This window comes from Platichthys flesus, chromosome 22 (genome assembly GCF_949316205.1).
Source record: "Platichthys flesus chromosome 22, fPlaFle2.1, whole genome shotgun sequence".
In the NCBI taxonomy this organism is placed as follows: Eukaryota; Metazoa; Chordata; class Actinopteri; order Pleuronectiformes; family Pleuronectidae; genus Platichthys; species Platichthys flesus.
Genome location: NC_084966.1, coordinates 6,082,085 through 6,105,470, shown reverse-complemented (window position 1 = coordinate 6,105,470; position 23,386 = coordinate 6,082,085). Strand labels below are relative to the sequence as shown.

The 23,386-nt window shown below is 45.1% G+C and overlaps 1 protein-coding gene across 3 annotated transcripts; it reads right to left on the bottom strand.

The window, feature by feature from the left end:
• Positions 1-1,493: 1,493 nt before the first annotated feature.
• LOC133933378 (collagen alpha-1(XVIII) chain-like) lies at positions 1,494-22,012 on the bottom strand. 3 transcript variants are annotated; one of them, XM_062380442.1, is made up of 42 exons: positions 21,475-22,012; positions 13,928-14,469; positions 13,117-13,197; positions 12,975-13,034; positions 12,530-12,605; positions 11,018-11,160; positions 10,907-10,924; positions 10,613-10,819; positions 10,511-10,537; positions 10,354-10,416; positions 10,180-10,263; positions 10,057-10,095; positions 9,826-9,966; positions 9,643-9,696; positions 9,411-9,455; positions 9,259-9,321; positions 8,785-8,916; positions 8,485-8,544; positions 8,373-8,399; positions 8,164-8,262; positions 7,994-8,029; positions 7,777-7,863; positions 7,568-7,600; positions 7,404-7,439; positions 7,244-7,303; positions 6,965-7,042; positions 6,822-6,857; positions 6,677-6,730; positions 6,491-6,553; positions 6,319-6,384; positions 6,159-6,189; positions 5,883-5,936; positions 5,757-5,791; positions 5,519-5,644; positions 5,131-5,269; positions 4,970-5,034; positions 4,492-4,620; positions 4,372-4,404; positions 3,800-4,285; positions 3,528-3,725; positions 3,317-3,426; positions 1,494-3,227 (listed from the first exon to the last, which is right to left on the bottom strand). In XM_062380442.1, exons 1-42 carry the CDS (start codon positions 21,815-21,817, stop codon positions 3,020-3,022), a joined length of 4,467 nt encoding a protein of 1,488 aa, XP_062236426.1. In that variant the 5' UTR covers positions 21,818-22,012; the 3' UTR covers positions 1,494-3,019. The 3 variants fall into 3 exon arrangements, with proteins under 3 accessions (XP_062236426.1, XP_062236427.1, XP_062236428.1); XM_062380443.1 differs by lacking the exon at positions 7,568-7,600; XM_062380444.1 differs by lacking the exon at positions 9,259-9,321.
• Between the last annotated feature and the right edge of the window lie 1,374 nt (positions 22,013-23,386).

Genomic DNA, 23,386 nt, shown 5'->3' with positions numbered 1-23,386 from the left:
TCCTCTTTCACAACCACATGAGAAAGGTTTCACTAAAGCATTATTGTATTCCTTAGGACATTTGCATCAAATCCCTAAAACAACAATTCTCAGCAGACATGTTGCAATTCAAGACATGTTTATCTCGAGCACTAACAACTCAACCCAGGAGGAAACTGCTCTCTACCCCAAGGAACAGACAGACACAGCCATGGAAACGGGCGTCCAAGGATAATAATGGTGATCATCAGAGAGCAGGGCAGGAGAATAAAACATGAAAAACATCTCAGGAGATAGAGAGGACGGAGGAGAGGTGGAGAAGTGAGAGCCACGATCTGCGTCATCACACTCCTTGATGTCATCACTCATGCAAAGACATGATACACACACCCTTGGATTGATGCAACTTCCACTTCTTGAGCACATCCTGTCCCTGAATGTCAACTGTAAACATCAATAGATAATTCAACAATAAAACCAGTTGAGTCATCCTACATGGACAAAACGTGTTCGACCCCTTTGCATCAAACAGTCATGGGAAAGTGGTAGTTCTGGTTTTGAGTCACATCTCTAAAAGCTAAGCGGGTGCTCACAATGCCATGCGTTCCTGATAAGGAGACGAATACATCACTCACATGACGGGACAATAAACATCACACACTCCTCAGACACGCTCATTCAGAGAAAACACTTCTGCAAATGTGACACGTAGATTTGTACACCTTTGTTTTTCTTTAAATCTTTCACACTACTGCACTTAAATCGATTCTTTCCTTGTGTATGTGACAAACAAGTCCCCAAACAATATTAAACATGAGCTAAAAAGTGTCACCTGACTGATTATCAGCCACAGTTAATTGTAGTGAGTAATACGAGTTTATGACCTAGTTGAGAGCCTTGTGTCTATTTTTATCTGCAGCATGCACTCAAAGCAAAATGAACTTCACATGGAAGTTCATATCTAGGAGGTTATTTTCTTTATCTTGTGGTTTGTAATGTTGAGTCATTACACAATGGAAATATTTCCCTGTGTCAGATGAGGTTAAAGCAAAAAAAGGAATCGCTAACCTTTACTTCCTACATAAGAATTAAGTTGAATTTGAAGCGCAGTGTTACAGATTTTCTATCTTGTGTCTCTTTGGCAAAATCAGACATTGCTACTTTTAAAAGCAGAAATGACATTGTGTGTCCAGAGAGGAATGTTTCACCTTTCAGAGTCCTAAAGAGGTCAAAGTATCCAGTATTTGTATTGTTTTATGTCTTTATTCACCTTCTGATCCCTCAGACATAATAATTTGAATCATAAAGATAAATGAGAGGTTTGATGTCCTTGGACACATTCAATAGATATAAATCTAATCATTATCCTTCAGCTTCCAGGTCACAGATATATGTTTATTATTGAACATGAAAAGAAACCGCAGAGGACAAATACCACAGATATGGTTGTGGTATTTGTTACCTTTTAATGTTTAGATAAAAATAAAAAGAGTAATGTTAGGCGAGAATACGAGTCACAGTTTCCACACAGATTTATTTATTGGCGAGTTGCAGCATTTCAGGAAACGTCGCTCATGTAATAAGACGACGACAGAGTGCAACCTGCAGGAGTTGATACACTGAGTTTGTCATGAATCAGTTAGTACATGAGATTTCATTCAAGTCTCCAGAGCAGAGACTCCACTACGCCCGCTGCAGTGCCATAAGCAAAACAACCGAGAACCAACAAGCACACAATACACTTATGGCTGAATCCTTTCCACATATCTGTACAGGCATTTTTTATTTTTTTGTGTGCATACAGACTTTATATCAGCGGGAAACTGTAATCTCAGGATTAAGACACACGTATTTTAAACATCTTTGTGCTGGATATATTTGGAAATGTTGTTATTCTCTGGGAAAGCGTTCACATCACACGTTATAGCTGAGATAGAAAGAAAAGGCACAGTTTGTAAAAAAAGGAGATTGAAATGTGTTGATGACAGCAGCACTGGGAAATGTGTGGGAAACAGTATATAACAGTAATTGGGGAATTTAAGACACAGGAAGCCTTGTTTAAATGTTATTTGGGGTATTTAGCTGTAAATTATCATATCACTGCAGGAACAACAAGGAAACATGAAGAGTCCATTTGTATTTCTTTATCCACAGTTCGTTTATAGTATCATAGACATCATTTCTAAAAGTGATCACAGTGGTGTGTCCCTCTCTGAGATATAACTCCCCCCATGTATTTGCATCATGTCACAGTCACAACGTATAAAAGGTTTTTAAGGTTTTTTACGCAGAGACGAAATTGGAATGCCCAAATAACCTCCTTTTTTTTTTATCTATTAAATCAGAAATTATTGTAATTTATGAACTATTTACAGGTGTCAAACAAAGTAGAGATTCTGTCTATTGTAGCCTTTGTAAATTATTATTATTATATCTATAGAAAATCTAATGCTTACCTCTTTCACTAATATTTTTAAAAGTCATACATAAGAGGCTCAAACTGGGGGAATCCAGAATGTCATTAGTTCAGGAGCTACTTTCTACCAAAGTAATGGTCCTTATATAGACAACATGTATCAGTGCGTGTGCTCTGTTCATTATCAAGAGTAACCAGGACGTTATTTCCAAAAAAGAAGAGTGGTTTTGGACGAAGCTTTGTCGGCACCGAGCTTAGGAATTTCCATATTTATATCAGCGTATGAGCCGACGAGTCACAAACGCCAAAGCAGGAGTCTGCTTTTTACAGTTCAGACTTCCACAGAGTGAGATACTGTGTATCCTGAGCTCAACTTTGGTTCAACATAGGGATAATCCTGGATAGCACCGTTTAAGAAGGGCTAACAAACATAAAACTAATTATTAATTAGAACAAAATAAAGTTATTTACAAAGCACCACATACTGTAGATAAAAGTGTGGACAAAAGCCTGGCTGACCCCTTTGGGATTTCCCTTTGTCCAGTGTTGTGTGTGTTTGTGTTTATATATGCATGTGTGTTTGTGTGTGTGTGTGTGTGTGTGTGTGTGTGTGTATGTGTGTGTTTATCTCTTAGAGATGTAGCTGTTCTCGATGCACAGCACCACGTAGGAGCTGGAGCAGCTGCTGGAGCTCGGCTGGAGCAGGTTGCCGCTCTGCAGCGAGGACGCCATGCCGTTCAAAGCCCGGTCGCCCACGCGCCACGTCTCGCAGAAGCCGTCGACATGCTGCTGACCGGTGCTTGTCGACCCGTGCCACATCATCTTCTCTGGCCTGGGATTGCGGAGCACTTTTCATTAGTATACAATCTTGTTTTATAGTCATTTTCTGTATGTTTGTCTTCAAATTGTTGGTTTACTCACCATGTGTTGTCGCTGAGGACATCCTTGCCATCGAAGGAGTAGATCGGCACGTTGTCCTTCATGCGGCCATCATTGAAGATGCCGTCCCAGTTGTCAAACAGAACCTCATCCTGAGAGAGATGAGACAACAGTCTGCTCAAACAACGGCTGACAATTAATTGTGTGTTCTCTTTTGTCTCGCTTCTGCAGGTATGAATAATTGAACGTGTACCTTCAGGTTCACGATTGGCATGCGGTCCCTGTCTGCCCTGCGGACGATACTGTGGAGATCCTGGAGCCTGGCGGACAGGAAGGCCCGGAAGGTTCCCTTCATCCCGATGGCCTGAGCCTGGGTGAAGCACATGAAGTCTGCTCCGCGGATCCCCCTCATGGAGCCGGTCTGGGGGCTGTTCAGGGCGATCAGGTGGAGCTGTGGAAATATCCGGTAACATTATAAATATCTTAGATGCTTCAGTGTGACTGTTCAAAAGTGGTCTCTCTTACCCCTGGACCTGAAGTGTGATGGTGGGCAGGGGTCTGGGCCAAAGGAGGATGAGGTCTGCGCTGAGGGGTGACGGGGTAGCGACCGTCTGGGTACGCAGGGCGTTCATGGGCCGTATTGACGGAATATCTACCATCCGGGTGGCTTTGTCGGTCTGTGTAACTTGGATATCTTGGATCTGCCGGCTGCGGGTACCGGGGATCTGGTTGATACCGGGGATCTGGCTGATACTGCGGATCTGGCTGATACCGGGGATCTGGCTGATACTGCGGATCTGGCTGATACCGCGGATCTGGCTGATACCGCGGGTCAGGGCGGGTTGTGTATCTGGGGTCAGGGTTTGGAGCGTACCGAGGGTCTGTGTGCGTCACATGGGGCTCGTCGGGTTGTGGGTGATGGTCAGTGTGTCTGTGGGAGTCGGTGTTGGAGTGGTGTTCCGGGGAGTAGGGGACGACGGGTGGGGGCTCCACCGCTGCAACCTCATTACCCTGCAAATAACGTGCATGATATCAATTAAAACACACAGACCTATGTTCTAGACTAGAGAAGGGAAAAAATGAAAATTTACACTCACATCCTCTCTGGGCAAAGGAATATAGTCCCCGAGCTGAAAAATAAAGGACAACCCAAAATTATTTTAGTGTTTTTGTGACATTCTACCTGACTTATGTTCATAACTGAGATAAATGTTGACCTGGACTTGTCGAACTCCATCGCGGACCCGTAGGTACAGATCTGTTTGGTCTAAAATGTAAACCAGCGAGCCCTCAGGTTGTCTTCGAGCTGTGGCTGTCATGGTGTCGTAAGACCTCAACACCGTCACCTGCAAACACGTGACATGTATTTTATAGACTTGGATGAACCCTTTTCAAATTTGATCTTGCTGTTAATTGTATTGTTTATCTAGATTATTATCTATTCAATTTTCTATAGTGTTTTTCTATTGCTCCATTGGTCATGGGTATTTCATTTATAAGTCAACTATTTCTTCAGGTTAATTATTAATTGGTAATAATTCAAAGCAATGTTAATTATTCACGTCATTCAGTCCAGCAGACGTGCTTTCAGACGTGGCACAGATTCCTCATGGAGCCATTGAATTTTTTTGTATTTCATAATCAATAACACAGAAGTAAAACAGCAGCATTTGACTGCGTCGTAGATTTTCTCACCCCAGACGTGTGTCCAGGTAGTCCAGGCACTCCAGGTGGTCCCGGGGGGCCAGGAATATTGATCGCTGTCAAGAAAGACACAGTCACATGTGCATGAATGAGACTCAACATTTTTTTCTTAATCTGGAGTATGTTTGGGAGTGTTTATGAATAGGACTCACTCTGTGATCCCCTGTAGGTTTCAGATAGAGAAGGTCCTGGTGGTCCAGGAGGTCCAGGCGGCCCATCGTAGCCTCTTCCTGGTTGACCCGCTGGACCCTCAGGACCTGGTGGGCCAACGATGGAGTCACCCGGAGGGCCCTGATGGGACAGGAACAGAGTCAGATTTCATACTATGTTAGATGTAGAAAAACACAATTTAGGTCATAGCCATTCAATAGATGGAATATAATATCACATGTGAAATGAAATGGTTCCAGGTCAGGAGCAAAACTTGGTTGTTTAGTGGTCCACAGAAACAATAGTGACACAACTGCCTATTATATCTAATAATGTTAGCTCTATACTGTCGATGTGTATATTAATGCATAATGTTTCTGATTGTCGTACTGGAGGTCCAGGAGCTCCTGGGCTGCCGTGTCCACTGGCTCCATAACGGGGGTCATAATATCCTCCTCCTGGTTCTCCTTTCTCTCCTTTGAAGCCATCATGGCCCCTGTCCCCTTTCAACTCATTCTGCACACATCAACGTCAAGACAAAAATCTTACTACGCAACTGCTTAAACCATAATCTATGATCCAAACAATCGTGATCATGTGGGAGTTTCTATAAGGTTGCTAAATTTACCTTTAAAGCGTAAATGTCATAGTTGGACCCGAGACCTGGATCAGAAACAAAATGTTTTTAAACAACCTAAAAGCGGAAAGTTTAGATTCCTAATAATTATGCACATGGATAAAATCGTTGAAATACCTGGAATTTGAAGAACCCCTCCTGTTCCAGGATCTCCTTTCTCTCCTTTAAGAGCTTTAATCGAAGGTGAACAGCAGAAATCATTTTAGTAATTTTAGTGCAGAAGTAAGAAGTACCTGACCTTGCTTTCTGGTTGAGGATTTAAATAACGCTCTCGTATCTGACACTGGAGTCAGCAGGTTGTTAGCTTAGCATAGTAATAATCTCTCTCGTCCTCTAATTGTCGGATAGAAAGTGATTTTCACACGTTGCATCCACAACATGACCTGATCTCACCTGGGTAGTGTCTGGAGTAATCCACCTGTCCCTGAGAGGAAACGAAAAAGACAAATAAATAGCAACGGTAAGTAACTTTATAATAAGATTAAATTCATTTGTAAATCTAACCATGTCATTTTCCACGAAATAAAGTTAAATATTTCATCTCTCCACTCACTCCGAGTCTGTCGATGGGAGCTGGAGGTCCGGGAGGTCCAGGAAGGCCTGGTGCACCTGGAGGACCCTGGGACACAACATTTATTGATGCGTGTGCTATAGATGGAAGGACTATAAGAGATGACAGAATTTAGGCCTGAATGGGATAATAAGCCAAAATGAGTGATACTCACAGGTTGTCCATATCCAGATCCACTGCCTGAATCGCCTTTGATGCCATTCAGCCCAGGCCGCCCCTACAGTCAAACACACACTCAGCACATTCAGGTGGCGTAGTTTCACTTTTAAAAACCTCAACTTGTAACAGGGGATTGATAATACCATCTCAAAAATGACTTGATATGAACATTTTAACGTACCGGTCGTCCTGGAAGCCCAATCTCTCCCTTCTGGCCCTCAGGACCATATGGGCCCTGAAGAAAAACACAGTAATCATGTGGTTGTTATCATACTGGTGTGATTCTGTTCGGGTTATGTAGCAAAACGTTAAAATAGGGTACGCACTGCAGGTCCCACAGGGCCAGGGGGTCCTCTATCACCCTGTAAAGACAATACAAACTTAATATCTTCAGGCTACATTCAATAAAACTGTCCTGTATGAATAATGCAGAAAATGGGGAACGTCATTGAAGCACTGAGGTCTTTACCGGCTGTCCTCCCAAGCCACCCAGGTACAATGGGTTCCCATCGGGCCCCATGACGATGCCAGGCTCGCCTTTCTGTCCCTGAACAAAACATTTGAACAGAAAAAGTTGATCAATTGTGTTTTTTCTGTCCTTAGAATTCTCATTTTACCTGCCAAGAAATCTTTTTTTTGTGGATTTGTATATGTGTATATATATATATATTTATTTGAAGAAAAATAATTCAATTTGAATGTTTGTGTAAAATGAAAAATGAACTCATTAAAATGTGGATTATTGTACCTGAGGTGCATATCCTGGAGGACCTGAATCTCCTTTATCTCCTTTTGGTCCCACGGGCCCCTGAAACAGACAAGTTATATAATACCATTATTTAAGTCCCATTTCTGTGCATTCACAGGATTCAGAGGATCAACTGGGTGATGACGACAGCGACAAATACCGGGAATCCTGCTCGACCTGGAGTACCAGCTCCTCCCTGCAGAAGAGAGAGAGAATGATAAAGTATTAAAAAGGTGAAATATTCCTTTCAAATGTGAAAGACTTTGAGTTTAGTAAGGTTTGTAGTGAGATTGGTTAAAGGCAACAAAGGGTGTGTGCACTCACCTGCCACCCTTCGTCCCAATATAGGTCGTTATACTACAGCAAGACAAAGTTAGGTCAGTTAGTGTGGAGGTGAACAAACAAAGCGAGCAGTGATGGTTAGTGAATATGAGTCAATCAAGGAGTGGGTATGTGATCGAGCAGTTAACAGGACGTATTACAGTTATTTACAGGATCGGTGCTTCTCGCTCTGATCTCGAGCCGGGACTCACATCTCTTGTTGTTCCAGAGACGACCAGTCCTGGAGGCCCGGGAGGCCCTGGAGGTCCGGGTGGTCCACCGTCGCGTCCTGGCAGACCCTGTCACACAAACAAAGACACAATGCTTTTACTGTAGCGGCAGCGCTCACTGTAAAGAGTTCACTTGGGTCAAGGTTAAGGACAATTCTTTCTATTTGTATATTCAAGAAATAAAACAATTTAAACTCACAATCTCGCCTTTGAATCCTCGATCTCCCTTTTCACCCTGGAAATCAAACATGCCAACTTTAATGCCAAGACAACAGACAAATAAAATAATACAATCTAGTGTATTATTTACGTATAGGATAAATGTGAATACTAAGCAATTTAAGGAACAAAGTTTATCCAGCAACGTACCGCCTGCCCTTTGAATCCGTCAATGCCTGGCATCCCAGGTGGTCCTCGTGCTCCTTCTGCTCCTTTGTCTCCGTGGCTGCCGGGTAAACCTGGCTTACCCTAGAAATGACCAGCAAAAACTTTAATAATTACATCACCACACTGTTGTTCTGAGACTGTGAGACCAACAACTGCAACACAAAACCAAACACACTCTTTGTTTTACTTACGGGTAGACCTGCAATACCACTTGGACCCTGGAAGACATGACAGAGGAAAATGTGAGACACTTCATGTACAGTGATGAGGACAGGACATGTCATGTGTGAGGTAGATGTGTACCTGTGGTCCGGGTGGGCCTGCGAGTCCAGGTAAGCCCTCGCTCATCTCGTATCCGCCAATCTGTAAGGAGGAGATTTGAAACGAGGGAGATGATTCCTTCAGGAGTTCTTTGTTATTGGCCAGATTCTAGGTTTTGTGAATCTTTACCAAACAATGATGGGCTTAATAACTATTGTTTTAAAGTCCGGTTTGAATATTCAAGATATTTTGGGTTGTCAAAAGCTACATCTTCAGGGGACTCGGCTGACTTATACATTCTTACATATTTAAATCCAGATTTTTTAAGAAGCCTATACTCACAAGTCCGCCACGGTAAGGTGGGCCCGGTGGCCCGGGAGGCCCTGCAGGTCCAACTGGTCCCATTGGACCTGGAAGCCCTGCAAGCCCAGACTGCCCTGGTACACCATTGTGTCCGGGATCGCCCGGAGAACCCTGAGTAAAAAAATAAAATGTGTTTATGTTTTGCAATAGTGAAAATAACTGCAGAATAATAAGAACAATAACAGAGTTAAATGGAGGAATGGAAGAGACACATGCAGAGTTGAAGCTTTATGAGATACAGTGAGAGTTTGAAAGGTGGAAGGAAGCAGCAGAATATTTCATTAAACTAGGGAGAGTAGGTCTTTGTCCTCAGGCCACTGTAAGGTTAGTGAAACCCAACTTTAATTATGTGAAACAAGTTGAGTTGGGGGAAATGGAAGCAGATAGAAAAAAAAGGAAAGCAAATCACCAAAGCAGAGAGACACCCCCCAGTACCTGAGACCCATTACACACCGTAGGGGATGGATTAAAGTAAGAGAAGAGGCCCGTGAAAAAGTTGGAGTCCTGTTTGTCTTGCTGGAGGAAAGCAAGAAACAATGAAGGAGAGAATCTATGTTTGTCACGTGTTTGAGTTTGACGGATAAAGAAAAAAAGACTTGACTCACCTTTTCACCAGATCCTCCTGAAAGACCGAGCCGCTCACACTCACCCTGGAGCAAAACAAAACAAATACACACTCTTCTTAGACTCGTTAGCTCCCTTAAAACATCCCACCGACAATTACATGGATTGGGATTAAATGTTTTATTTGCGGCTTTTCAAAAAACCCTCCTCTGCATTCTTAAGTCGGAATCTGTGAGAATCATTCAGCAGTTAACTCAATCTGCTCATTCTCACCTTCTCTCCTCTGAGTCCAGGCTGACCAGGAGTACCAGGACGACCAGCGGGGCCCTGGAACCACAGACACAATTTCATGTGATTATTTTATTAATCCGATTTTTTTAAACTTTTTTAATTTACTTTCTATTTACGAATGAGATTATAAAAACATTCACAAAAAAATGAATCGCAACTACTCACGGGCAGACCAGGGACTCCATCTTGTCCCGGTGGTCCCGGGGGTCCAAAGGCTACGGGACCATTGGATCCCAGTGCTACTGAAGTGCCAGGGATCCCGGGGGGGCCAGGAAGACCGGGGCGACCGGGAGGACCACGGGCCACCTGGGTTACAAATCACGATATTACAACGTTGTGTAAAGACTCAACTTTAAGATGTGAAACCTTATTGATTTCTACTGACAATCAACATACCCTGTCTTGGAATCCTGAACCCTCCATGTCAACAAACGTCTGTTAAAACACGAATTAGCAAATTAAAGTCAGAAATAAGTGTTGAGAACGTAAACGCTGGAAGGAAAGGAAGTGTGGACGTACTGGGCGATCACCAGTGCCAGGTCCAGGGGGTCCTGGTGGACCTGGGGATCCTCTGGGTCCTGGCTGACCCTCTCCAAGGTCACCCTGCAGAGATTCAGAGGCCACACGTTATCGCACTAAATTATAACATGTGATATAATTTAACATTTCGTCTTAACCCATTCTCTACGCCACCTTTTGGCCTTTGGCACCAGCAGTTCCTGGACTTCCTGGGAAACCTGGTGGCCCAGCAGGACCCTGGAAACAGGAACATAATAAGGACATATGACGGATTATGTTTTTTTTAGATACAGCAATATTTCAAAGTGTTGAATTTAAAAAGGAAACTTACAGCTTTTCCATCCTCTCCTGGATCCCCCTGAAATACCATGAACAGTCAGTGAAAGACATGCGTCCCAAAATAATTCAAGTCAATAGTTGTGGAAATACTCACATTCTCCCCGTCAGCTCCTGGAGGTCCTGGGGCTCCATTTGACCCTGGCAGCCCCGGAGGTCCGGCGGGTCCGGCCATCTGCTGCACAACAGAGCCGTCCCCGAGTCGGACCACCTCAGCCGCAGGGCCGGCAGGACCAGCGGGCCCGGGAGGCCCCTGAGCACCGCGCTCTCCTTTATTGCCGGGGTACCCAAAGCCAGAATTGCCCTGGTGGGAATGGAAAAGAGATAAATCAACTGTTAGCTGAAGTTAGAACTGCTTTTTAGTTCTGGGATTGAAAAATTATGAACTTACCTTTGAACCTTTGTCCCCCTGAAATACACAGAAAAAGACAAATCAGTAATTTCATTACTTATCCGAGTAGGTCAGGTGATGCAGCTGAAAAAAACAGAAGTTGTCTTTTACCTTCTCTCCTCTTCCTCCACCCTGAGAGGAGACACCAGAGCCAGAGCTGGACCCCGAATCTCCCTTCGGCCCTGAGGGGCCTCTGTCCCCCGTAGAGCCTTTCTCTCCTCTGTCCCCTTTCTCACCTCGACCACCACTGGGACCTGAAGGACGTGTTGCATGTAAATGAGTTGAGAAACGAGTTAGAAACGAGTATCACTTATTCCATGGTGGGGTTATTTTATACGTTGGGCCAAACTTTGATGCCCCGCACAGAGGACAATGAGCTGTTAAAACTGTAAAATAACTGTGAGAGGGTCTAAAGTCTGTAATGACAGGAACAGACAGAATACTAGAGCATAGATGAGGTTTTCTCATGTGATGCAGTGACTCTAATGAGCTGCTAATCTCACAAGAAGCAGGGAGTAATATGTCCTGCAGAGGGCAACAAAGCCTTATTCATCATTCTCCTCTGTACCTTGGTCCAGTTCCTCTCCCAGTGTACATACTAGTTCTGGGAAGTTTGCCCATTTAAATTTATATAAATTGTACAATGTTCCTCTCTGTTATTTCTTTTCTTTTCTTATGTTTTAATCTTGGAAGCGATTCCTCAAAAACACTTAAATCGTTGGTTTAACTTCAATTTCACCTGATTTGGTGCTAATGAAAGTGACAACAGGTGCAAGACAACCTGGGTTTTACATGTGGTGACAATTAATCTGTCCTTCTCTAGTTTTCGTTCCTGCTTGTGTCCAGGGGCCACATTTATAAAACAGTGCGTAGGATGTGGGGGGATTTCTCTCCTGTATGTATTTTAATCATCCAAAACTGCAGGATTATTAAATTCAGCTTTGATGTCCCCAATCTATGAAATTTAACAGAAATATATATTTCAAATGATTTAAAAAAAAAAGGCACTACATAGAAAGGTAAATATTATGCAGGGTTAATCCTACCACACACATGCCTGTCGGTGGGTACTCGTGTTTGCACTGGGATGGTTCGGTTCGGGCACAAAACATTTTAGTCTTCTGCTGATACCCGACGTCTAAAGTCAACACAAACACACCGTTACCTGCTCTGCTCGGCGGCTGCAAGTGTTGGCTTGCACACGGGGGGGGGGAATGTAGAGGCTTGTGCATTTTTTGGAAGGGGCGTGATGGAAGAAGCAACTGGATACATGTCCCACAAGGTCTAAATCTGCTCATTTGATTTTCTCTTTGTTGAATGCTCAAATCCTAGCTTCCAACCAACAAGGCTCTTTAATCCTCCACCTGGGGGAGCTAAAGAGGCTCCAGTTGGACTTGTGTTAAACACACAAACCCTGCAGCAAATCCCCCCCCCACACACTCAGGTCCAGACAAGAGGCCTAATGCACACGTTCCTGGATGAAAGCAGAGACAATAACACATGACGTTTCTTTGGCAGCGGCTGCCGTGTGATTAAAAACTTCCATTCCACATTCCTGCAGCGTGTTTACTGAAGATTTGCCCTTTTACTGATTCTACTGTTTATAATGTAGACGTCTTTTACCTGATTCCTTCAGTCCGGTTCCCTTTGAGGATATCAGCGGCGGCTGAGGTACAGGACGGGAGGGTGCTGTGGTGGTCTGGAAACGGATCAGAACATAGTTGATAACAGCTGACAGCACATTCTCCTTTATTATCCAAACTTTAAGCCCCAAATCTAAACTTTCCACAGGGTCTGGAGAATTTATGATAATAAGTAAACTGACTTTAAGGCTTAAAATCTTTGGAATGAGGCAGAAAACGAATATCTCCATGAGTGACTGCAGCCTTGTCAAGGTGGAGACGATCTACTGGACCGACTCCAAATGCTTTTGTAAGCGCCATTCATTTACAGACCGGCACTGTGTGAGTCACGGACTATGTCTCCATCAAACGTGTGGAAAGGGTCATGTTATAGGTTTATCATACAGTTTGAATGACCTCTGTGTATAGTGAAAATACGCACTGACCCTGGCACTGTGTCCCGTTTGTCTCCTCTCGCCATCGCCACTGCCGTAGTCCCCAGAGGCCTGAGAGAGGGAGAAAAGAAGGTGTAAATCAGAATATTTCAGACCCTTTGACGAAAATGTAAAAAAACAAACAAATACTCACCACGTCAGAGTCGTCCTCGTCGTCACACAAGCGCTCGGCAGCCCGAGGGCTTCCAACTACTTTCAGCTCAGCGATCTCCCCCTAATCACAAACACAGCAAATGCATTTTACATCACCGGGATGACAAAACTATTTACTTGCAATCAGGCATGCGCGTGGCCTCCTATTTAAAACATGATACAGACACTTTTGAGGCCTGGTGGCATGAAGGATGCTCAACAGGTGAATGCATTTGAACACCGAGACCAATTTGTGCAAGCGAACATAGAAAATTTGAATCTTTGACATGGATTGTATTAATTCCTTCACTTCAAAAGCACTGTGAACGTCACAAGCAAAAGGTCCGAGGTCAAAGGTGATCAAGGTCAAGCAATACATTTACAGGGAAGAGGGGGGCTCACTTCCTGTTGCCTGGTGCCAAAGAGGTCAGACTCACACGCACACACACACACACACACACACACCTGTGTTTTTAGCACACAGTGTATTATCCTGACTTCTCAAGGTCCCATGGGAGACATTCGGATGCGATGAGTAAACATCTCTTCAGCACTCAAGCATTTCCTGTGCCGGTGCCCCGGAGTTTAGGGTTAGAAGACGGACGTTCTTTGTAGTTATTGTTAGGAAAATAGTTTTGAGACCAAAATGCATCATACAGTCTCAAGTCCTGTCCCATTTTAAAGGCTCCTCCAATTAAATCAATAAGTATCTGGATCAGCTGATAATCTATTACTGGTAAATATAGCTAGATCAATGTACTAGGACTTTATTGTTATAGTCCTGTTACATTCAAAGCAGAGAGTTTCTTTACCTGGAATTTGTCGGTGTCGGCTCCTCCCGCCTGACCCACGAAGATCCCCGCCCCCGTGTCAAACTCCATGGGGTCAGGGGAACGCTCAAACCTCACCACCCGCTGCTCCGAGTCGCAGCCGTGGTAGAAGGTCACCTGCTCCTCGAAGACGGACAGCGAGAAGCGGCTCCAGGTGTCCACCATGCTGGGGACGTCGAAGGCGGCCGCCTCGTACGAAGCCTCCGAGTCGGGCTCGGTGTAGAAGAACTGCACCCTCTGGCGGCCGGCCTTCACGGCGCTGAGCTTGACGCCAACGTACATGAGCTTCTGGGGCCCGTCGATGATGGAGAAGAGGACGCCGGCGGCGGGAGTGGTGGGCTTGATGTGGAAAAGGAGGGAGAAGTGGCGGTAGAATGGGTTGGGGACGTGGGCGCGAGCCGGCTGGCCCGACACCGTCGTGGCGGAGAAGGCATAGGCGGCCTCCCCTCTCGGCCCGTAGACCCTGGCGATCTCACTAGGTGGAGGGTCTCCTATCAGCTGGAGCAGGGAAACACCACTCTCCTCTGCAAGGGGAAAAAAACACGTTGAGGACATACTTTAAAAAGAGAAATCTGACCAATTGGCCTTCAAGTGCATCTGTAAACATTAGAATGAACTGCATACGACTGAAAGACAGTGCTGGATACTGTTTTCTAAAACATGGATGAGGTGCACTTGAAGGCAACATGAGCGCTGAAGACAGAGGCAGTTTGAAGCACAGAAATGATCAGCAAATCACAAGTTCTTTGGAAAGTAAAACATTTGACTCCATCACTGAACACAATTGCATGGACAGCAATATTCTGACTATTGAGTCTATTTAGATTATGTTTATGATCCAGACGTGTACTGAGCAGAAATGTGTCTTAATTTTAAGTATAACCTTAATCGGAATATACTGTTTATTATCTGTTTATTGATTGTTTTCCTAATCTGATTAATATCAGAATATCGGTATCCATGAAAACTTGTCTAGTAGATGTGTTTTTTCTTATGACTAAAGAACCTTGGGAAAGTTTCAAAATAAAACACACTTTAGCGTGCATTAATGCTCGTTAAGATGAAGTTATACATGCTGCACAGCAGGAATCTGACTTAAACGAGTGAGTGGCTGCACTCGCTGAACCGTGAGAGGTGAAACAATGTCACATAGCTGACCGCCGATTCAGTCAGTGATCACCGTGGAGTGCCAGGGCCTCACATTCCCTCTCCTCCCCCAGAGTGTGTCCATTTAGAAACTATGTCCTATGTGGTTGGAGACGTCATCAAAACCGGATTACTGAAGTTGCCTTTATCCCAAATGAGCAAAATCTAAAACTTTGGTTTCCTTCAAGAACACATCCCTCACAAGAGTTAAGTAAGAAAATCTGTTTTTGTTTCCTTTTGGGTTAACTTTAAATCAAACCACTAAACTCTAACTGAATAAAGCTGGACTCAAATAAATGGAAAATCCGCTGACATTTCAGTTCCCATCGACAAAAATACCCCAAAGAGTCGGCATCCTTGAGAGCTACCATGACTTTCTCACACATCTCCATCGCAAGGGAGAAATGGTCTGACGCTTTGACTCAGCGATCTCCTGAGGCCGGCCTGTCATCGCAGATTCATGAGAGGAGCCGACCAACAATTACAATCTGTGCATTAAGGGTTCACAGAGGTCAGCGGGGGTGGGGGGGTTCCCCCACGTTTTCCGAAAAGAAAAAACGATGAGAAAGCGTCGAACGCGGCTTGTTAAAGTGTCACAGACGGTTAAGGAGTGACAACTACCAGAGACGCCTTCAGAACAAAACAATAACATCATTCATCATTCCTAATGGTGGCTGCATTGGTCGTTTCAATACTGTAAAAGTCAAGTATGAAACTAAAACACTGTGGAGATTTTAATCCATGGGATCATTAGCTTAGGAAAAGTGTTCTCGCTCAAACCAAACAAGTCACTGTGACTGATTTGCAGTTCCATGTGTTTATAATGATTAACTAACTAATATACTATATTATCTTTATGTCCACTGGTTTTCAAGTTGTTGGTTAGGTTTGGTCAGCCTCTCAACATAGAAAGCAAAACAAATGTATGAGGTCAGGGAAGGACCCATATCACATCCCATCCCATAATGCAGAAATCTTTATAAAATAAAAAAAACGGACATAATATAGTTTAACAAGTCATCCTCAAAGGGAACGATGGTTGCATAACACACTGAAAAACGCTTTGGGTGAAAATAGTTGATTTCCTTTTCTCACTTATTGGTTTATCACATGCAGCGAATCCTCAGAACAGAGCAGCTGGCATCCAGGTGTTAATCTCAAAGCTCATCCAGCATCAGGTTTTTGGGCTTTTAGTGCGTCCTGTTTTAATTCTGCTGGAGGAGTTTGGAGTGTGCTGCTCATCTTCTACCTGCTGAGAGGAAAGTCACTCTACTGTCAGGGGCCGATAGTTCTGTGACATAACCGACTGCACATCTGCACTGGCCAATCCGACGCGGTTCGGGAGTAATCCGAAACATATGTTCACACACACACACACACTCACACACACACACACACAGTCCCTGCTGCAGGATAGGGTGCACGTTGTGTTGTCTCAACCTGCGCGGCTGCATCCAGTGGGATTTCGGCCAATTGGAGCGCGAGCCGGGTGGCCGAGTTCCCACTGAGGGCACCTGCTATTGGTTAATCTCACACTGACACAGCCGCTGCAGCTGCTGCACGGATCAAGTGGGTTGGATTATGTATGTTGAAGTAAATATTTCAAATGATGAATGACAATGAGGGAACTTCCAAACTTGATATAACAATTACACACACTTTTCTTATTTCTCTATCAGAGCTGCGATCACTTTCTGGTCCCAACGCATTAAATGACCACTCACGCTTTCCATTAAAAGCTCATGTCCGATCTGATCTGTAATCAGCTGCTTCTTGTTCTCCAGAGAACAGATGGAAGCTGGTACGAGAACCAAACGTGGGAACTTCGCCTGCGAAAGCCTCATCGCATGGACCCAGATGTCTGCTCATGGCTTCCTGCCCTGCTCCTGTCTCCGCTCGGACTCAGTGTCTCCAGAAACAACTGCATGGAACAGCATGGACCGCACGGCAATGTTTCACAGCCCTGACACCAGCAGCATGTGAAAAAAATGTTTTACACATGACCTCATGTATTCTGTTCATGTCTGTATTTTTTTACAACGTGACACCCTGGAGAAATTCACAGCCTGTTTTACTGTGTGAGGAAAAGGAGATGCTGGGAGTGAGGAGAGGCACGGAGAGACGGCGGCAGGGAGGAAACGCGTGTCAGATGTCCATGGGAAAGAAGGACCATGAGGGACTCTGATGGGATGAAGCACAAAGAGAGAGAATCTGTGTTGGGTCCAAATGCCAGTTAAAACAGGCTGAAATGTCATGGTGGAACAGATGGACGCCTCCAAGAGGTTTAGGGGGGTAGGGCGACTCCCACAGGGATACGAAATACAAATTTATTCGAGGATGAGCTATAAATAATGAGGCCTGAAAACCACAAGGTCATTAGACCATAATTTATGAGAGCAAATATGAACACAGCCTTTTGGCTTCATTTCTGGACAGCGGGAGGAAGTGGAGAAGTGTCGTCCATCTTTACAAACAGGAGCAGCTACACATCAGAGTGCTGTGGCTCTCTGCACTTGCAATAACGTAAGTCCTATAGTTGGCCTGAATTGTCCTTATGCACAAAATCTGAAATGCATGTCAGTCTTCTTTGGTGCGCGAGCAACAAATACTTTCTTTATTTTTTTGCATGCAAACTGTTTAAGAACGTTACACCATTATCAAAGTATGCCTCAACCAGAGCTCGAGTTACCCTGAAAGCTGCAGTCCTTGTTAGGATAAGTGAGCACTGTGATAACACACTAATCAAACAGAGGTATTTATACAGGGCAGACAGTCGGCTGCTTTACTTTAAATCATGTTTAATTCTCTAACTCCTGAGTGTCTTTAGAAGGCGGGAGAATTGTTGGAGCATCAGGAGAAGCCCACTGATGATTAGGCTGGTGGCTTGATCCATGAACTAACCCCCCCCCCCCCCCAGCTGTAGCTTTGTCCTCCTGGGACCGAAACAACTGGACTTCACACGTCTGAGAGGTTAATGCAGCTGCCACACAGTCAGACCTTAATCCGTGTCTGAAGGAGATGGGCGCTGAGAGCCAATTAAAGTTGACTGATGGGTGGATCAACATTTCTTTTTTCACACCAGTCTTTTCGCTGGAGGATCAACATTTGTGAAATTGTCGGGGTTCTTGGCCACAGGGAAATGGAAGCTGAGCTATCGGCAGATATGCAAAATGTGGATATTGTACTTTTTAAAGCTTAATTTGAAATACTTCAGAAGCTAGAACTTGAAACTTAATGTGTGGTCTCCAAGATCAAGCTAAGACATTAGGCCACTATTCTCACATTAGTGAATTTATCACTGCTCACATTGGCTATAGTGAAGTGACCTTTTGTGCAGAATTGGAGGATTTACTAGAGGAGCTGCAACCAGCTGGCAAATGCAAAATACTCAGGGTGATTTAATGATTTGAAACTGGACCAAAATACAACTTAAAATTCAGCTTGTTTTTGGAAACGCTGCGTCTGTGAAGTCTGAGTTAAAGAGCGGGTAATTCCCCTGTCGTCGTAAAAGTCCCTCTCACACTTTGTCAGCGCATCTTCTAATGGTCGGCCAATAGCTCAATTACCACCCATCAAGTGCAACTGGTCTCGGAGGGTGGAGGCGACTGGCTGTGCCCTCTGACCCCGGGCAGAGACTCGAGCCGCCTTGTCTCATCCCGGTCACAAGGCTCTCTTGTTACCAGGCGAGACACCGTTGCCCTTTCTCCCAAACTGATCGCACAATCGCCACGCTCTTTCCCCGGAGCGGACCATTTTCCCACCCACGGCCACTATCATAAATGCCATCCTGCGGCCCTCCCTCGCAGCCACAGATGGCCCGATTGTTTCCCTCCTGAGGACTCGACATGCTAAGACACCATTCGCCTCTAAATCCACACGACGTTTCACGCCAGCTGATCAGAAATGGTGAAATACGATGACAAGGAGGTAGCAATGCGTGACCGGCATGCAGGGGTAGGATGTTCCAGAGCGGAACAGAGTGATTATTGCAGGACCATAAATTGTCTTGTCCAGCCAAGAGAATAGAGTGATAGTATCACGAGAGAAGCCTGGAACGCAATATATATAATTTATCCTGGATTCCCTGAGAAAAGACCCTGAAAAAACATCTCATTCCTCCATTTTCTTTTCCTTTGCAGGTGTTAAGTAAAAGCCGCCTGACGACTAAATGTAAAAAGCCAGTTTCATACATCTTGTTGGGATGAAAACGATTTGTGGGAGAAATAATTCGGCACCACATGCTGGGCTTTAAGCAGAAGGTCTCTCCCGCAGGCTGAAACGCTCACACTTTTCTCACACATATCTGTGTTTTATAGCAAAGAGGCTTCCAATCTTTGGCTTTAAGTGCAGTTTAAGAGGTTATCCAAACAAGAACCCTGCATAGGGAACATGGGAAGCAACCAAACTATCTCCTGTTTAAACTTGGAACATATATTAAATAGTCCTGCGGGACAAAACATGATAAAGGGGGGTTTAACGCTCAGCCTCCATACTGGACCAGGGCCCCTGGAGCATTTCCTGTCTTAAGAGTTTACTCTCAGGGAAACTGTATATATTATATTCAGTTAGAGAACTTTTCATAATATAAATGGACTAGAAATCCCCTGAGTACACGGAGAGAGTAATACAATGTGAGTGGAACACCCAGTAATGCATTTGGGCGACTCACGATATGTTTCAAAGCTCTGCAGCTATTTTCAAAAGAACCTGTAACGTAACATTGCTGACCATTACTGACGATTATCACACACACACAAAAACGACGAGACAACCACACCAAAACGTGCAACGCATGCATCCTGCGAGAAGGGACGTGAGGTCGCGGTGTTGCGTCATGCGCCGACGAGAGCCTCCTCAGGACGTGCAGTGGAAACACAAAGAGCCACACCACAACGGCAGCCACGGCAAAGATCACGCCGAGCGTTTTTTGCATGTTTTAACCATCAGCTGCCCACCGTGCTTCTACCTCACAGGCATCCTGTGCTTTCTAATGTTGTAATCATAGGCTTGTGCAGACTCGATACCTGTTTGATTTAAGACAGAGAGAGCATCATCTTGTAAGAGCATCAGTAATTACAATCCAATGATAAAACGTTTTGGGGCCATTTCCCTTTGAAGATGCTCATATTTAGTACATTTTGCATAATACTTGCCTTCTTCTACTCCTTATCTTGAAATGTCTGCAGCTGTTCTTCAAGTATGACATTATACAGTGGCTATTATCTTATCTCAGTCTTCTTTTCATGTTTTGAATTTATGAGTCTTCTTTTTGTTGTTTCTATCTTTCTAATTGCTTTTATTCATTACATCTTTTATGTAGTTGCATGTGCGACTAATGCAATACGTAACTGACATGTAGATGTATGTGCATATAATAGTAAATCCCTCTACACCATGGTAAATATATGTTGTATACCTGTGCACACCTCTAAATCTGCCCTTTCATATGCAACAATAACAGTACTTTAACAACAATAAAGGCCGGTATGAAGTGTGGGTCACCTTTGTGAAGTCCCTGCAGGCTGATTTTCTGACTCTTTCAAAGGGAAAATTTGACTTCTGATCATTTAAAATTCAAAAAGCATAGTGTTAAGTTATTGGCAAAAACATGCAAAAATCACATTCGTGATGAGCAGAGATCTCCAAAGTGACAATCATATGCTTGGACGTGTGTGTTACCACAACAAACACTGCACAAACACACACAGACTTGAGCGCTGCAGCAGCTACGACATGACATCGGATTCAAAATGTATCAGCACACTTGATACATTCTAACCCGCCGGGGTTACCTTTCCAGTTACTAACTGACACGCATGAGGGCTCCTCTGCCCTCTCAGGCAGGAGGTAACACTCCACCGGGAGACGCCCGTCCTTCAGGGATGCCCAGCAGCTGTCCCGCAGGACGTGGCAGAAGCTGCGGCAGGGCAGGAGCGAGGGGGCGCGGGGCGAAGGGCACCTGGGGGCCAGCAGAAGGCAGAGGAACCACTCGGTGCCGTGGTGACACCCCGCCCTCGCCAGCCACGCCCACTCCTGCAGCGCCGCCCCCACCTCTTCCACAGACGTGTGGTTGAAGAAGTTGGGCAGCGTGAAAAACTTTGGCTGTTTCCCTGAGCAAACGGGCCAATCGGAGGGAACGGGGAGACACGATTGGATGTGACTAGCGGCGATGGTCGGCTCTGACTCCAGTGCCCCCCCACGAGTTTCATTCACGTTTAAAACATCACCGGTTAAATTGCGAGGCAGGGCTTTATCACCTGTCGAGACCGACTCGAGATCTGTCTCAAGATCACCTGTGGACGCTGATCCTGAGCCAGATCCATCCCCTGCCCCCACCCCAGACCCCTCCTCCCCCCTCTCCCCTCTGAGCCTGTCTGTATTACCCGTCATGTTCGGGGTCACGCTCGCCACCTTCTCTGTGAGGCCCGCGATAGTAGTCGTGGTGGTCGGGGTCCCGTCCCACGCCGCCACAATCTGACGGATTCCCGTGGCCACGTTGATGATGTCTTCCCCAACCCCGGACAGGTTGTCATCCTCCTCCTCCTCCTCCACCACCTCCGCCACCTCCTTCGTCACCATGCCACTGGGCGTCACGGTGGCACCTGTCACTGCCGTCGTCCCCGTTGGGATTTCTGTGGTGGTAACTGTTTTTTGGTTCCAAAACCAGGCCTCCAGGCTCCCAGTGCAGAGGACCGTGACGAGCAGCCACGTCTGGATCCTCCACATGCTGCCGGCTCCCGCAACCGTCCTTCCAAGTGTCCCGCACGGCGCTCTCACTGTTTCCCCCTGCTCGCTCCACCTGTGAGCCAGCCGGTCAGCAGTTCAATCCCAGCCGTTCAAGGGGCCACTGTTCATCCACTGAACGAGAGCGGCGACACAAACACTCCTCACTCTCAGACCCTCCCTCCAGGACTCAGAACAACGCTGCTGCAAACTCCCTCATAAAATAAAAAAGCTCTTACATGCACAGGGTGGGACGGGGACGGGGACGGGGGGGGGGGGGCAAAAGTGCGGGGGAGGCTTGTTATACTGGTGCTGCTGGAAGTCATTGGTTACTCAAGAGTTGCCCCGACACACACTCCTCCCCTGTGTGAGCTGCCGAGTGGCTCCCCTAAGACCCTGTACGACCACATGTGAGAGAAAGCGTGCGAGCGTGCCTGTTACCGTAGCGACACACCCACCCTGCACAGAAGAAATATGGAGTTTTTAAAAAACATGATTTGACCGCAATAAACAGGTTAGGTTCGGTTTAGGATCAGTCTGAATTCCAAGCTGTCAAAACGTGAGACGTGGAGGAGACGTGACCTCGAGCTGCAAAAGAGATCTGTCGTGGCACCATCATTCAAATCCAAGTTTAGGATACAAGGCAAAAACAAGTTTCTGTGCAGACATAGCAAAGGGATCAACAATAAAAATACATTAAAAACATAAATAAAATAACATAACATGAGATAAAGATACCGACACCCCAATCGTCAGGTTAATTAAACAAGACACAGCATGTTCATTTAATGAGCGTTAGACGTAGACAGTTTTTAAAGATCTAGACATTTAAATCATAGATCTACCGCTAACAGAAAAGCTGTCGGATTATTCCTATAATTATGTTCTCGTTCTTTTCTCATGTACCGACTATCATGTGATGTTTCATAAGAAATAAAAGTAGAATAACTGCTTTGCGGTTGTGTGCCTCCACCAACCAGAACAGTAAGGAAGGTAGGAAGATAGGTAGACTGCTTCCCTGCTTCCTTGCATTCACCCATTATCTATATTGTTATGGAATCTTCGGAGACTATCTCCTCTCCTCTCTCTGGGGCGTAGTGCAGCTGGCTGTCGTGTTTGGGGAGAGCTTGGCAAAGGTCAAAGGCTTTCACTCCCTAGACACCACAGACATGAGACTGCGTAAGCAGGGGATGCTGTCTCCAGAACTAGAATATAGATTTCATTGTTCAGGAACTAGCAGACCCATGTGACTGCAGGAAAGCAGACTTCAGAGTATGAGAACAATTTAGATTCTCCAGTTAACCTAAACTCACTCACCAGGTCTTCAGACTGTGTGGAGGAAGTATCTGGAGAGATGCTCCAGATACAACTGAATTTATGTGCAGGTGTACCTCTGGAGCAACTCATGGTTTGTTAGAAAAAGGGGTCACATTAAATCAAAGGTTGAAAACCACCAAAAGCAGCCAACAGGTTATAATGCAGGGGTCAATGACCTGCAGCAGATGCAAGCACAGACAAAAAGAAAAAGGTTCAGTGACAACAAGGATGACATGTCGCTCTGATTTATTGCCT